Source organism: Aptenodytes patagonicus, chromosome 8 (genome assembly GCF_965638725.1).
Source record: "Aptenodytes patagonicus chromosome 8, bAptPat1.pri.cur, whole genome shotgun sequence".
In the NCBI taxonomy this organism is placed as follows: domain Eukaryota; kingdom Metazoa; phylum Chordata; class Aves; order Sphenisciformes; family Spheniscidae; genus Aptenodytes; species Aptenodytes patagonicus.
The window spans coordinates 19,041,363-19,058,514 of record NC_134956.1 but is presented as its reverse complement, the minus strand read 5'-3'; the positions used below and the strand labels follow the sequence as shown (position 1 = coordinate 19,058,514).

The 17,152-nt window shown below is 41.1% G+C and overlaps 1 protein-coding gene across 1 annotated transcript in view; it reads left to right on the top strand.

Moving 5' to 3' along the window:
* The first annotated feature begins 538 nt into the window (after positions 1-538).
* Positions 539-17,152, top strand: part of TAFA4 (TAFA chemokine like family member 4) — a 51,314-nt gene continuing 34,700 nt past the window's right edge. The window contains exons 1-2 of the mRNA XM_076345876.1: positions 539-618; positions 3,754-3,869. Coding sequence (XP_076201991.1) covers positions 539-618; positions 3,754-3,869 — 196 coding nt within the window. The remainder of the gene's footprint in view (positions 619-3,753; positions 3,870-17,152) is intronic.

Below are 17,152 nucleotides of genomic sequence, written 5' to 3'. Positions count from 1 at the left end.
TGAGACCCTACAGACCCTCTGGTCCTGAGGCAGCCAGACTCCGAGGGTGTTGGCCAAATCTTTATGAAGACAGTCAAAGGTTTTCCCCGTCTTCAATAATCTCTGGTTCAAACTGTTGGAGGTTTCAAGTAAGCATGTGGAAATCTGTTTGCGCTGTGGTGGTGTCTTAGACCTAACAGCTTTCACAGTGGTTGGGTGGCGAGAGGGCACATGATTATAAGGACAGAGTGAGCTGCGCACATTATGTTTGTAATTTCTAGTATAGCGAACTCTGCCTTTATTTGATGTAGTCATATTTCAGAGCTGCCTTATCACAGTTTCTCTGTGTTCTTGGAAACAAGTGAAAAGAGCAATATGACTGCTGTCGTTTGCCTTGGATTACACTGTAGATGGCACTGTGAAACAATGATTTTGGTAACGAAGATCTATTTCACAGCACCATTCCAGACGTTAATTGCAGTGTAATATGGCTTTCTTTCTAGGTCCCCAAAGTGAAGGAAAAATTCTGAAATGCAGAAAGGCTTATTTGCTGCCGCAAATGGGAATCTGGAATAACTATGAAAAACACACTGAAATAATTGTGTTTGACTGGAACAAAATTCTTGCAAAGTCCCCAAGGTAAGAGCACTTTTTATCTTTCAAATGACACTGAAGATTTGCTGTTCTGGTTAGCAACAATATCCACTTGAATCCAACAGAGAATGAAGGCTTGACATTTCTGAAAGCGGCAGCCCACTGACGCTGAAGGGCTCAGCACCCCTTGCTGCATCTGTCTGCCAAACTTCATTTTTTCCCTGCCTTTTTTAAGATCCTCTTGTATTTCTTTATATTAGCAGGCTGAAGACTTGTGTCCTGTCTACCTGCAAGGCAGACTACAGTTTGCAAATGTTGTATCATTTTAATGGTACTGGATGCTTTTAGCAGCCTTTCAGTTTGGATATAACTAAGTTGAAGCTCTGTAGTGATACACTTATTCCTGGACTTGAATATACTTACAAAGGGGTAAGGTTACCCTGTTAACCTGATGAAACCTGGTTTCACATTCCCTGTCTAACGTCAGGGCCATGGCTTCAAAAGAGTCAAACTCATAAGCTGGGAAAACTTTTGAAATAGGTCAGCACACAACCATTTCCACTGAGACCAGCTTTGCTCCTGCACTGGGAATGGTGGGAACACCTGGGTTCACTTACATGCTGAAATAGCAGCTGTTGAGCATGCGGTGCATGATTTTTGACTAAATACCTGTCCCTTCCATCAACTCACACCGGAAAGGACATGCTCAAAATGTCTAATCTGTGGTATTTGATTCCGAGGGTTAAATCCTGCTTTCAGTCACACCTCAGGAAACCTGAAGGAAGGTCCCTGTCTTCATTATGATACTACAGAATGACACCAGAGCTGGAGTCTCCACTGATACTTGGATCAGATTCCCGTGTTTGCATTTAGAGCACAGAGGGATGGTATTGCAAGACGAGCAGATGATGACTTCCTATTTAGTGGTAACTGGTGTGTGAGGTGTAAGCTGTGTGTTTCTCATGGAGAGAGTGAGAAAACTAAGGTTAAATTCAGCTCTCTCCTCAAGAAAAGGAGGTTCAGTTACCTGGGGAAGATTTGGGTGACTAAAATCTGAAATGGTAGGTTGATTTCAAAGCCTACTGGGCAGTTTCCTTAGACTAATATTGGATCAACAGCAATAATAACATTTATGCTGTTTTCACAGTGACTCAATCCCATTAGCTGCAGTAGCATTATGTGGTTCAGCTGGGTGCAGGAGGTGAATTAGGTCCATGCTTATTAGCTGAAGTGTAGCTGCTCTGAATTAGCCTGGGAGTGCTCTGTAAGAGGATACTTGTAGGGTAGGCAAGGACTAGTGATGTCTTTATCTTCTGAGTTTGATTCATGCTTGCAGAAGACTCCTATATACTGCTGCAAAAGAGCCTCAGTGTGTTTCTTCCTGTACTGGTTCACTTGCATTCAGGGTGGCAACATATCGGGCTCAAAACAGAGCGCCTTCTTAGCGCAAGGGAAGGTATCTTTTTGCCAAATCAGTCCTTAAAATGCTGCTTATTTACATGTAATTTTTTTTCTTAAATCTGTAGACATGGTGAATTATTTTTTAGCAATATTTGTGTAGCTTTTTAAAAAAGCTTGTAGGCTGGAGTAAAGTCTACAAGGACAGCTGAAGGTGCTGGGCTCTTCACCAATGTGTTGTTTTTTTTTTTTCCCAAGTGTAAAATAGTGTTTGTTGCTAAAATATATTTACATACAACAGGCTTTTGGTCTCTTAACTTCTGATATTAATAGATGCATTTGTGATTTGTTTGGGCTTTATCAACATTCCCATTCATACACAATGAGAGAACACAATTGTTTTGTGATGTGCGAAAGGGAAAATTATGCAGGTACTTTTAAATGAGAAAACATGGGATCTGTTTAGTTTCATTTGTAGATGGTTATCAAATTTAAAGCAGGACCAAAGTGCTTCACCTGGCTTTGACAGTAGAGCTGTCTAAGGCATGAGTTTTTAGTGGTGGTTTTTTTTTTTTTTTTTTTTAGATTATCAGTCTATTCAGCACTTGAATATTGGATTAGCTGAATAGTCTCAGGTATTTTAAAGATATACAGATAAATTTATTTAGAAAATACTTGGAAGAATCAGAACTGGAATCTGCAGGGGAAGGAAGTTCTCAAAGGACTTTTTGGTGCAAGGTGCAAATAAGCATGCTTATTATAGGCTTGCCCAAATCCCAGCATGCTGATTAACTGCAGACTAACGTCACTGCTATGAAAGCAATATTTAGTTCAATTTATGCAAATCTATAAATTGCCTTTAATTAATTTGATGTATGCCTGCTTACAGCATTTGCTGAAAGTGTGGAACATATCTAAGGGTTTGAGTGCATAATGCCCATTTATGTATCGCACAAGTAATAAATCATCATAACTGAGTTTAAGAAAATGATTAGATTACCTTTCTATATGATGAATGGCATAACATAAGCTATTGAGGGATTTAATTGTAGATATTTGCAGCAAAATTACTGAGGATTCGTGGTCTTAGTTCTAACACTAACATGAATAAGACTAACAACATCCACCTTCTTTATAACAACTGTTTTCCGAAATGCAGTTTCTGACACCCTGGCAGAGCAGTGAGTCCTTGCATATTTGACTGAGGTGCTGGTTTCATGAGTGTTTAACCCTCAGCAAACTTACTGATCTCCAGGAAAGCTAGCAGATGTGTGCTTGGGAGATCCAGCCAATTCATGTGCCATGGCTACATGGGAGTTGGTAGCTTTAGCAAATATGTCCTGAGAAGTATTAAGTAAAAAGGACATTTTGCTGTGATGTTCCTATGATTTTGAGGCAGGTGCAGTTTAAAAATAGTAGCACGCCTTATAAATACATATATTTAAATTTGAGTGTGGATGGATCTTAATCCAAAAAAACTCCACACCAACCCCTTATCTCAGATTCATAGAAATGTATTGCACTCCTAATGTGGTGTTATAAACATGTCTTTGTGGGTAATACGATGTGTGATAGCCATTGCATTGCTTCTAATTGTAAAACGTGCTTAACAAAGAATTGACCCCAACCAAACCATGAATATGACTTTGTCAGTGTTACCTTGTAATGAGCCGTATTAGTTATTCTTCAGCATCTTTTCAGCTTTTCCTTCCCTGCATCATTTTTATGTTATTCCCTACTCATATTGTTCTTTCACTCACCTGCTTCCTTTTCTGCCTCCAGGATGAGATTCTGTGCCAAATCAATGCTTCTATCTGACTGGCTCTTTCTGGTCTATGTGTTAATGGTCTGCTGTAAATTGTTGTCCGCCTCTAGCCACCATCCCCGGGGGCACACAGGTAGGAGCTTTTAAACTCATTATGTGCGACTAAGACCAATTAATACCACTTGCAGAATGTTACAGCCCACTTTTTAGCAATGGATAATTGATGAGGCTGTTGACAGCGTGTTATAATCAGTGCAATGGGTTAAAATACAACAACAACAAAAAATGAGCTATTGTAAATTTTCATGGTTTTTCTCTAGTAATTTTACGTACACCAGACAGTTTTTGGAGTGACTTCATGACTGCTAGGACTTTGGGATTTGTTTGTGTCCTTTTGCTTTATCCTTTTCCAAAGATACTCTGAAATGGATCTTTATCTTCTCCCTCTTAATCCAGTTGTTATCAAGAGACTTTACAACGGTATCATTGGCTTTGGTGGGCAATAGATCAAAGCCCTCAGACTTATGTTAGCCAGTTCTTTCACTAAGTTACACAAGTACTGAACTGTGGTTTAGTTCAGCTTGTGGTATGCTCCTTCTTTTCCTAACCGGCATAGTGAGGCAAACAGAAAGATACTGCGTTTAAGAGAATGCGCTATTGTAGTAGGGTATATCTACCAGGCACAATGTACTATCTTACATAAATGACAGAAATAGCTCAGAACAAGCTGGGTTGGCTTCATGAAGAGATACCAGACTGGATCTTCGAAGCAACATCTCTGTGCTAGAATCGTGCAGACACATCAGCTGGAATGCAGAAATAAATATGGATGTGCTAATGCAAAGATATCAGTGCAAGTCCTAAATCTGGATAGCTGAGTCAGCCCTGTGTCACCTTTGATCCCAGAAGAGAGAGAGGTAAGTTAACAAAATAACCACCTGTGAGCTCTGCTTTTTAGGAGACATCAAAAGCCTGGCTGCAACATCATGATGAGATGACTGCCTTCTCAGTACCATAGTTAGCTTCATGCTGGCTCGGGGATTTCTGCAAGTGTTGCTAGTGTGGTGTAATCTCATTCTTAAATTAGGTGTAATGCCTTAAATACAGATGTAATGTTCTCAGCTCTGAGGCAAACTCTTGTGGGTCCAGGTCTAATGTTAGCATCCACTTCAGCTCAGCTCTAGGAAGCGGGGATGCATTTGATAGAGGCTCCATCCTCCAGATGAGACAACCTATTGATCTCTTTCCTGGCTGTCTCTGGTGATAGTCTAGGTAGGAGCTGAAGGCTCCTCATGTGCTCGCCAAAATCTCTTCAGTCCTGGCAAGCAGGACTGACTCTGACCTACGTATAGCTGCTCTGTCTATCTACGTGCTCATAGCACATCAGCAGTGTGTGTACCTAAGAGCTACACAAACCACCTCCTTGCCTTACCCCATCACCAGCCCTGCGTTCCCTGGTGCTGTGTTTTGCTGTAAAACACAGTCACAGGTTATGGAGAGTAGCTGACATGTTGCAGCAAAAGCCCATAAAGCAATTCCAGTGAATACAGTGTTAGAGGATGATCCGTATTACCATTTTGCAGGTAGCTGTTAAGGAAACTAGTTGAATCACTTCAATGAGGAAGGGGGTCTATGCACAATGACAAGTTAATTAAGCCCTCTTGACCTTTCCTGTAAACAACTGCTGCTTAGCAGAGCATTTCAGAGCTGACTATGCAGCAAAACCTGGAGAACAGCCTTCTGCAGCTTTTGTCATTCAGGGAAGAGTCTTGTAAAAAGAAATGTTATTTTTGTCTTTTAAAGATGCACTTTGCATGTGTACCTAAGGGAAATACCTGTAATAAGGCATTAGTGATCCTATGTTGTGTGCTCGTATGATGAACACTCGTGTTATGTGAATTATGACAATATTTTTAACATAATATTCCAGAATGCTTGACTGCATGCTTTTAATTGACAGTAAGAATTCTTGCATGCTTTTAATTGACAGTAAGAATTCTTGCATACTTTTAATTGACAGTAAGAATTCTTTCCCCCGTATCAAAGAGGTGCTGTAAAACACAATCAAGCTGCTCAACTGTTAAGCAAATTTGTGTACAGTGCTTTCTTTGGTAGGCTAAAGAAAGGTTCTGCTCTTCATGAATAGTTTGGTCAGATTATGGAGCTCTTTTTTCAAATAGACAGCCTTGAAGCTGGAGCCTTCATGGACCTTTTTAGACTATGGTGTCATATTCTTCCCCAGACATGAGTTTCTCTTATGTGTACACTGAAGTGACCCCCATCCCACTTTATGATTCCATGTAGAGGTGAAACAGTCACCCCATTTTTGATTCTCCAGCTCCCTGTGTCTGGCATATGGTATCATAGAGCATTTAGAGGGCTTGTGGGGGGCTCTTCTCAAAGGGTCTGTGTTTTCCAGCCTCATCTTATCTTTGCTGTTTGATACAACGCCTAGATTGACCTTCTAATGTATGATCAGATCTGTGATGGAATCTATGTGAGCAAGACAATGCCTTGTTCATCAGGAAAGCAAATAATTTGGAGCTTTTAGCATGGTCTGTTTTGTGGAAAGCAAATAATTAGCCTCATTTGTTTAATACAAATTAGCATGTTCTTGGATGGCAATTGAGATAAAATTTTTGCAGTCAATAGACAACGTTAACTTTTTTCAAAATAAAATGTCCCGAAGCTCATTAGAGGGATGAATTCAAGCTTTGAGTTTGGCAAAGGCTCTGTCCTGTGTCAGGCAGCTGTAACGTGACAGGTATGCACTGAGGTGCAAAATACATGCTGTTTATGAGGCATGAGGTGCCTAGCCTGGGATACTTTAGGAGGAGCTGGTTTTTGAGAACATGCTGTGTCTGCTCCTGAAAATCAGTGTGTTTCAAGCTATATACTTGACATCACTAGTCACTTTTGGAAAAAATGCTTACTCATTAAAGCTAAGAAAGCTTATTAACCAAGAGCAGACAATAGCATTTAAGATGAAAAGTGGGGATTGACTTTTTTCTTTTCAAAATACTACCATTTTTAAGGAGCCTAATTTGGGAAAAGGCAGTTATTGACTTTGGTTGGTCATGTTAGATGGTGCCTGAAAGAATGACAGTTGACAGCTCTCTCTGCAATATTCAGACAGGAACAGAGACTAGATCTTTAAGGACCCAATAACCATCCTGTTTCTGAAAAGTGGGAGAGAGTGCCATTGAGCAATCCCTTTGACAAAAAGGGCCTCTTCACTGTAATAAAGTGTAAGGCAGACCTGGTTCTTTCTTTTGTTCTGCAAAATATTCACCACCGTCGAATAACTGTTAGTGGAGAAAAAGACTGTTCAATCTAGCAAGCCAATCCTGCCATTGCTTTGAAGCAGTGTGGGTCTTGAGCCCAGCTTGGAGGCCGCAGCCTGTTTTTCATTTGAACACTGTAATTGCTTTGACTGGCAGAGTTAACTAGGCAAAAGGTAGAGGAGAAACGTTCCTTCTCATTACCGTTAGATCACTGAAGATGCTGCTTATGCAGATTATTTCAGCAGGCTCCCTTTATATCTAAGTAGAGAAGACACTTCAGAATATTCATCTGACTTCGTTGCTCTGAATTACTCTTCTGAAGAGTTTGTCTTTTGCAGTGACAATAGCTGAGGGAAGCATGAGCACCAGCCTTACTATAGCTATTTAAAATTGGGCAGTATTTCAGGCTCCCAGAGTACCTAACTGATACTGATATAACTATCAATTCCATGCTGTGCTGAATGAAGCCACATACATTTAGTACCAGAAAATATTTGTTTTCACCTCACTGCTATAAGTCAGGATCCACGAATGATGAAGCATTGAAAAGACACTTCCTCAGGTCACCTCATGTGGGGGCTGGACTTGCAGACCGTTAATTGATACAGCCAGCTGAGCAGTTTCTGTCATGAATTACCAGTGCAGCTTGGCTTTTTTGAGGATGCTGTGTTTTATTTTTATGTGATGATGCTCACCTGAAATGCTTCCGGCCTCTTTCTGCTTGCTGAAGGGTCTAGATTTTTGGAAAGTCCGTTATTATTAACATACCCAGAATCCATATATTTAATAGACATCTGTAGCTTAAAGCAGGGCCAAATTTGCCTCTGAATTGTCCTACACGGTTCACATTTTCTCTTTCCTTTGTGATTTCAAGTGAAGACTTCAGTGGTAGCCCTAATGGTTTGCTTGCTTACAGCACCTGCAGGATGATGCAGATCTTAGGGATAAATCACTGTGTTTGAGTGCACTGGGACAGCTTTGTCTTTTAGCCAACTGGAGGAATAAGTAGCAACTTCTTTTCATGGAGTTTATTCCTTGTTGCACTGCAGACAATTTACAGGGTTATCAGGTGTTAAATGGGAGAAGTCTTGTTAAAAATGGCAGTGGCAAGCAAATATGCGTGACCTTAGATATTGGGAAGTGGGTTCAGGAGGGAATTATCACCAGACTGAGCTGTTGTAAACTCTACATCTTTGCTTAGTGAAATGCAGCTGAAAATTTGTAATTTGCTACCCGGCATCTTAGATGTGATCTCCAGCAACTAGGATGCTGTCCTAGCTGGTTTTCAGGTGACCGGTGACTTCCATCACATGTGAAAGACGAGCTTCTCTTCTAGACTCTGCTGAGCAGGGCCTGAACTGGGACCTGAGATAATTTTCTGGGATTCCACGAGTGTTCTCCTTTGTTTTCTTCTGATTGATGCTTGAACAGGGAGAGACAGATGTATGGAAAGGCTCGGCTTATGTAGGAGCAATCTGAGTGAATAATGCAGCAGTGCTCTTGATGCAGAAGACAAAGGCTCTCCTCGCTGCTGCTCCCTTTCTGCCCTTGCTATGGCTCACGGAAAGCAGTCTTTTTCAGAACGTGTCTGTCTCTTCTTTTTTTTGTCCTTCTTTGGTTGCTCTCTGAGGAGGTGCTGGTCTAACCTATCAGTAGGATGGTCAAAGTTACTTGTTTGTCACAGAAACAGACCTCCTGTCATTTGGTAGTGGCAAGTATTGTATGTACATGGACCCGAGGCAAAGATCTACCCTTGATGGACAGCAAACCAGACCAGCTGAAGGCAGTACAGATGGTATGTGTTGAACTAGGTGTTTAATAATTCTTTTCTGTGTCCCAAACAGCAAAGAGAAGTCAGTACCCTGAAGGAGTGGAAGAATCCCGCCTCCCCCAACCCCAGTGACCACTCTAACATACTGGGAAAGTACATGCTTCATTGCCCTCTATTAGGTACCAAGAGAGGAATAGCAGCCTATGATAGGTAAAACCTTGATCAGTTGTCAGCGTGGGGTGCGTTATCAGGAAAGCAGGCATCAAGTGAAGAAGAAATAAACATCACAGTTCATCTGAAGGATGAATAAGGGATTCAGTGATGCTGTTGGACCGGACTCTGGGGCTGAGTGACAGGTGGGCTTAAATGGTACTGGGAACATCCCAGCAGAAGGCTGCTCCTTTATGCACTAAAGTAGCAATTGGTGTACTGAGGCATGTATCAGACATTGTTTTGGCCTGCCGGACCCTCTGAGTCTGCTTTTTTTTTTTTTTTTAACTCTGAATGTGAAATGTCACCATCAGCTGGAATTCAGACCTGTTTAGTACCTCTTCATCATGCTTTTGGTTTCAGGCGGTCTGGTTGCAGAGTGGATTGTTCCACATCAATTGCAGGTTTTCACAACTTTAAGGACTTTGTGGACAGAATCCCGTCCCCATTGGAGTCAGAGGAAAAATTCCTCCCTTATACAGGCTTCAGGACTGCATCTACTTAAGTGAAGGCTGTGTGTCTGAAAAATGCAGCTTAGTATTAGAAATATTGCTGCTTTCAAGGAAAAAGGGAAAACCCAGGCTTCTTGTTCTCCCCTCATTTTTGGGTTGGAGCGTTATTCTTCCTAGAGGTGCTGTCGGGTTGCCACAGACATGGTTCCCAGTTCCACCAGAGGGCCCTGCAAGGCTGCCAGAGGGGCTCCATCGCACAGCTGCAGACAGGCACCGCGCTTGCTTTCTCGTGATCTAAATCATAACTGTACTTTTTACTAATTAGAATTATGAGTCCTTTTGTATTTCAACGGGTCAGACATGGTTAGTGCACAATAAGCTTTAGCCCTTTATTCTATTTAACTCCTTTTATGTCTTAATGTTTTATTCAGTGTGTTATTTATGTGTTTTATTATCCAGCTTCTAAATATAGGGTATCTACAATATACAGCCTTGGCTGTAATCTCTTCAAGTAATAAGGTAGGGAAAGCAATTCAGTTGAGCAATAGGTTCCCTTTAAAACAGAAAGGAGCAGAATTCACTGTGTGAAGTTTGCTGCTATATTTATTTTTGAGAAGAAAAAAGAGGAAGAAATACTTCTTATTTTCCTTTTTTTTTCTTAAATAACAATGAGAACTTTTAATATATACGACAGATTTTGACAACGACTTCAATTTGGATGCATATCTATGTTACCAGTAAGGTGCAATTCGGTGTTAATTTAGTCTTTTATAGGGCAAAACATAGCTTCTGGTATAGTTTTCCATGAACGTGCACTTTAACTGTGTGAAATGTGATTGTATATGAAAAGACTTGTGTATTCCAGGGAGTCAGGGGGGAAAAAAATTGCAGACAAACTGGTGAATGTGTAGGTTTTGTGTATCATATTTCATCGTGTTTCAAAAGGGGAGGGAAAAGTTCGGTAACAAAAAGAAGATGGAGTCTCATTTAACACACAAATGGTCAAGTCCAGTGTATCAGTCTGTATAGCAGGCTGAAACCAAGCTCTTTCCTGCAATATCAAAGTGGCCTTATCTTAAAGCCATTGGGGAAAGCTTGTGAAAATACTGTCTTTATTTTATTCATTTCACATTGACAGCATCATTTTTTTATATAGCTGTTATCTGCAATAAATGATAATCTTTACATTCCATTGACCAAAATTCTAACCAAGAAAGCTTTCTTTACTCTTTGTCTTTTTTTAATCTACTCCTCCCAAACGTAGAACTTATATTAAAAAAAATTATTACATTGCAAATGGGTCGGCTCGTGCTAATGTGGGGAGAAAGAAATGGTTGGATAAGTGAAAATCCACAAATAGGATGGAAGGCATCTTGTCTTTGGTGTTAATTTGGGTGAAGTGATGCGACAAAAAGTGGAACATGTTCTACTCAGGAGCTCTGCTCTGGGTTTACATGGAGGTCAGCATGCTGAGTCCTTGGGAGGATGGATGCTTGAGTGATGAAGGCAATAGGTTGAAATGTGAAGGACTTGCATTGAATTCCTTGCTCTGAAATGATTAAAAGACCTGCCTAAGATGAAGTCCTGACCCCACCGAAGTGGGAGTTTGTGATTCTTCTGCGATTTAGTTTCCAGCCTGCTCTGGATATGTCATATGGTTTTCGGTCCTAGCAGAAAAGTTAGACTTCATAGTTATGATTTTATTAACGCTTAAGCCAATCATTCTTACAGAATTCATCATTCAGTGTTTTGCAAATCACTGCCATTTTGAGGGATGGAAATTGCTTTAGGGCCTGTTCTGCTATTGATCGACATGTCTGTGCTTACTGCACGGGCTGCATTGCCACAGCCTTGCAATTACATTAATTGTAATAGCAGCACAGAGTCTGTCCCAAACTTAAAGTCCAATTTTAATGTAATTGTAAGGCCTTGTCCTGCTGGAGAGTCTCATTCCAAATGAGTGACAGCACAGGCTTGAATAAAAGTCCATGGAAATGGATAGCAGTTTCTGTTGATTTGGTGATTTAGGCTTAGTGTCTATTTCTGTCTGTGCTGCCAGGTGGAGGGTGATTCAGAAGCAGGCTGTTGTGGAAATGAGTGATTTAGATAGCTTAAAAAATCACCGTCAAAGATATTAGCAAATGTGGTTTTAATATGATGTTGTAAAAGTGCGACTTAACAAAGCTCGATGGCAAGGTTCGCTCTGTTAATTACTGCATGGAAGAAACATACAAAGGAAAATTGAGTTATGCTCAAGTTAGAATGATTCACAAAGAGACCGGAGACACAAAGGGTAAGGAAGACCCTCCCGTTGAGTCACATGGTTCAGAGTGGACCCCCTTGCTTTCTAAACTCCTTCTCAGAGAGGAGTCTAGGTGCGTCTAGGTCCAAACCTCGTCTCAGACTTGGTCAACGGTTTATGTCTAAGGGATTGTATACGCAATGTTTCATTAGCATCAATTCAGCATGCAATCAAAGTTACCAAGACAAAATCGAAGTTACCATACTACAAGGTTATGCACGATATCAGTCGCTTACCAAAGATCTGTCGCTGGTAAAAGGTGTCTCTGCCTCGAGGAGCAACCTTGAAAGCTGTCCCAGCTCAAGGGGAGATCACTGCCATGCAGCCATGCTGCCTAGCAGGGAGAGCTCAAAGAAGGCTCACCTCGGCTGTCATATTTATGGGATAAAGTGGTTGGCTCATAGTCAAATTACATGTGATGGAAAAGGTATGCATGAGACTCCTTGTACACACAACATTCTTTGTTCCTTGATGAATGAGTCCTGGAAAAGCCACCCACTATTCATGTGTTAATTGCATGATCGGTATTCCAAGCTCATATATATCGGTGCTCACTGTGTCACTCTGCTCCTTTGTGGGTTTTCAGAGAACAGATTGGAACTAGAGGAGTTCTTGGCCCGGCTATGGCTCAGGCCTCTACCTCCTTTGGAGCCTGTACCAAACTACTGCTAGCTTGGTTAAGGGGTCGAGTACCTCCGTCACACAGGCTAGGACAGGCTGACCCTCCATGCTGGCTTCCATTTGCTCACGGTTTTGGCTGTAGGTGGGTACAAAATATTCACCCTGTATTTAAGAGCAGGAAATTAGTTGTCATACTGGGCTGTAGCATCAAACATGCCCCACCTGTGCCTAGTCCACTCAGACTGCATGAAGAAGTGCTCAGCTCTGCTCTCATGCCAGTCATGGTATTTTCCCTTGCCAGAGAGCTGCCCTTCGATGTTAGTTCGAAAGTTTACAGTGTTGATGTCTCTGGTTTCAAGGACATGTTTGAGCAAGCATTTTTGTCTTGGAAACCAGAAAATTTTTAATTAATAATGGAAGAACCTGGAGATGGAATTTTTTTTTTTTAACTAATGTTTAAGTGTTTTGTTGGCGGAGCACCTCCAGATTGCTGCTGATAGCCCTTTGCTGCGGCTGTCCATTTTTCAGTGTTTGGCAGCATTCTTGCATTCCTTCAGGAGAATGACAACTGGTAGAGCACAATGGATTCTAAATCAGGAGATTACAGATGTCATGTAGGGTTCGGCAGGGTAATCTTTCCTCATCACACTGCAGATGGTATCCATCAGCACAGGAGTGGAGGCTACACCTGACATTCATTATCTTCCAGGGTGGCAATCTTTAATGATACCCCACAAATGACAGCAGTTATGAGTGGAAAATTCTAGGATCAACTTTTCTATTGCATAGTGTTTGGCCTGCCTTTTTTTTTTTTTTCTTTATTTATTTCTACTTTTGTTTCCCTAATGGACAGCATCCATATGCCTTGTGGTCCAGTGATGGTCACTATTCTTTTGATTTATGTTGTTGTTTAAAGAAATAATGACCAGCTAAGTGTGAGGCAGGACTTCTCTTAGTGTTATTTACTGCTTTCATCTTCCTGATATCAGTTCTTCTATTAGTTTTACACCTGTATTTCCTTAAAGTAGCATCCTAAGATGCAGCGAATATTTTTGGAATAAACAGATTTCTTTTACTGTCTTTTTTGCACAGAGGCAAATTGTTGCAAATTAGCTTGGTGTGTTATACTTCTGGGGTGGAATGGCAGGATCTGTGTGTAACAGTTCATGATTGTGTTAACAAGTGTTTGTAGGGCATGTAGCCGATTTTAGTTTCATGCTGGCTGTTGATGCCTGATAGTGAAAATGAAACTAAGCAATTGTAAAGCAAAAGTTTAAATGTATCAAGGTAGTCTTTCCTATGCATCTTATTTTCAGGTTGGGTGAAAAAGCTTAGAGTGTCTCGTGTTCTGTATATCCTTTCTTCTATAGCTCCCTTTTCCCTTGGGAGATTTCCTTCTACATAGCAGGAAATAAAAGTTGATCGAGAGCACGCTGACCTTCCTCTTTTGTGCTGCCCCTGGATTGTCACTGGACGGGACATGAAGATGAGGAGGTTCAAGGGCTCTAAGGTGGCATTAGCCTACTTGGTTAGAGCACAAGTGTCCTTCAGCAACAAACACTGCAAAAGGGGAGAGAAGAACAGTATGCAAGTCCCTCATTCATAGCTATGACCTTTGTAAGGTACCAGATTGGATTAGGAAGAGCACTGGATCCAATGCACAATACAATGAAAGACAAAATCTCCTGAAAAAGAGCATGGAAATATCTGTTTTCCCTATAAATATGTATTTGGAGCTCTCTTATACTATCCTACGTGCCATACAATTTGAAAGTATCAAGGCTTTCTGACATGTTCCCCCCCTCTCCCAATGATGTCATTTGCACAGTCTGGTGATATAACAAAAAGTATATTGAGGCATTGGAAGTTATGGAACCAGGTTATTGCATTTCATAAATAAGCAATAATTGTGCAAACACTCAGCGCTCCTGCTCCTCATTTTTTTTTTTTTTTTAATGAGGCACAAAAAATAACTGGTCACCCAAAGGAACGGTGCCTGTCCTCTTATGACTTACCATTTTCAGGAGATGCCCTCTTCAGAGGAGATAAAACAGGACGATCTTAGACTGCATATCACCACTGATGTTTGTTGCCACTCCTAAGTATTCTTAGATTGTCTTTAGAAAATATAATTTACTGAAAGTATGAAAATCAAGTCAGAGTATAATTCGAAAAAAGTGCAAATTATGTTGGTTGGCATAAATCACCCTAGCAACATGAGTGTCTGGCCCAAATTGTGGATATGCTAATGATTTCTGTCTATTGAGTCCTTTCAGCAGATGTTGGTATTCCTCCAACTGAAAAAAACAAACCAAAACAAAAAACCGCCAAAACTAAATCAACTGAAATTTCTCATCTAAAAGTTTGAATGCAGAAAGAGGTCCCTACTGTTCTCTAGGTGCACGCTGTTGGAGTTAGCACTGTTGGGTCACTGAAGAACTGAAATTTAACCAATATTTTTATTTTCAGTGTTTCTAAATGCATCTTGCTTAAAAAGAAAAAAGAAGCCTGATTGCACTGGAAGTTGCCTTTTAGGACTGACACTTGCTTGACTGTGTGTCCAAATGAGTTGTCTGGTTTTGGGAGTGCCCACTCATAATAGAGTTTAATGATTTACTTGCATTGAGTTAATTTTTCAGATTTTGTTCTACTTCCAGGGCTTCAGAAATGGGGAGGGAACAACATAGTGGATTTTGCTCAGATCTATGCTCTTTTTTCTTTTGTGGTTTGAACTACATAGGAAAAAGCACTAGTTTGACATTTCATTTGGAAATACTGTGCCAGGTGTGCTGTTTTTCTCCCCCCGCCATACACCGTTTTTACTGGAAATACAAAACCCCACAACTTTGTGTTGACATTCTTTAGAAATGGAGTAAAATTGCTGCCCTCAGCAAAATGCAATTTACTGCAAGGGATGCCACAGTCCCCAAACAAGGAGCCAAGATAATTAGTCTACAACTGACAAATAAGTCTGCTATGCTAATGTAAAGAAACATCCTTTTATCAGACTGTATCACATGGTAGTTTGTGCCAAGCTAGAGAGAAAAGAGAGTTTACTCTGAAAACGTGTCCTCTTCTGGGGGGAACAAATCTAATCCAACAGTGACTACGGAAAGCATTTTCCTGACTCTTCCCACGTATCAAGGGATTTGGATTAACTGAATTCTGGATCAGAACCAAGTCCTGAGTAGGGTTTTTTGCAAAATCATTTCCATTTTTCTTTCAGCTGTAGCAAGAACTGTGTCAAAACAGCATTAAAAAGAACTATGGCTGCAGAATGACCAGTTTACCAGAGGGATAAAGGTGATCCAGTATTCTCTCTGTATTGCCTCTCAACAAAAGAGAAGGGTCTTTGCCCCAAGTGCTTCAGTCTAAATAAACAGCAATATGCTGGAGTAACTCTACTCTGGCAGCCAGACTCACTGAAATCAAAGCAATACAAGGTGTTTGTCAGTAGAACATGAAGTGCTTTACAACTGAAGTGTGATTATTCTCATTTAACAGATGGGGGGCTGAAACACACATGTGTGCATGGTGAATGCTTCCAGGTCTTGGGAACAAATTGGACTCAGTTGCAGAACAGTGCCAGAGGTTATATTTAGATTGCCTTGCCTGGGACTTGGTGGCTGAGCTACTATTTATGCAAACAACACAGAGCAGTACTTAAATACCATCATTGCACTGTGCTGGCCAGCTACAGCGAAGGTATATGCCTATCAAAGCTGACAAGTGACCAGTAAGCTCCTTCCCGAATTTATTTTCAATATTTCCTAGTCCGGAGTCTGTTAGCTGAGTTGGTCAAAAGGCCGTGCAAAGAAATGACATTTTTTAATTATTATTAACATTTTGCATTGAATGCTAGATACTTTATTCTTATAGTTATTAAGTTTTGCTCACTATATTTTTTTATGGAGTATGACATGGGCTTTCAGTCTGAGATCTGTTAGATAATAAACAGTACTAGCAAGGTCATTCCTTGACCAAGGAAAAACTGCATGTTGTGAAATGATGAATTCAGTCAGGGGACAAGCAATGGAAAGATGTCTGTTTTGTGGCAGCCTCAGCAGATGGTTGTAATGAGACGATGGATATTGCTAATTGCCACTGCTCTTATATTAGCGTGTTCACTATGAGCTGGTTTGCCACTTGCCTGTGGGGATGGGAGAGAGAAGAGGTGGGGTCCTTCTGTCTCAGGTGAGTGAGGTGATAATAGAGTCATTGCATACCACTAGGCTGATACTCATTTCATGCAGAAGTCAGTGCGAAGCACAGGTAACGCTAAGGTAACCAGTTGAGAGGCAGTATGTACTGACCTCTGGCAGAGAACGGTATGACCACCCCTTCAGTAATGTCATGACGGCTCCTTGCTAAATGACAAACAATGCTAGCTGACTGAGGAGGAGGAGTGGGGGGAGGAAGCATTGTTGTGCCCTGTGCGGATCCCCTGTGAGAGATGCAGTGACTGTGACACTTAGGTGACAAGACCGTCTCTCTGTTTGCTATGTAGAAAGCCAGAATGCCAGGGCCCCTCTTAGACTTCGGTCCTCCAGCAGTTGTCATGGCTCAGGTAGCACCCATCTTAGGAGTGCTCTGGCACTGCCCCATTGAAATGACTGGTTGATAGCATCACTCTTCAGGGCACGCAGACCTCCGAGCTTCTCCAGGTGCAAGGGCAGTACCATTCCTCACCACTGTTTGGCCATCCTCAGCGGTAGAAACCTTAAAAATACAATCAAGTCTTAAGACAGAACCAAGATGTGTAACATTCTGGTTCCC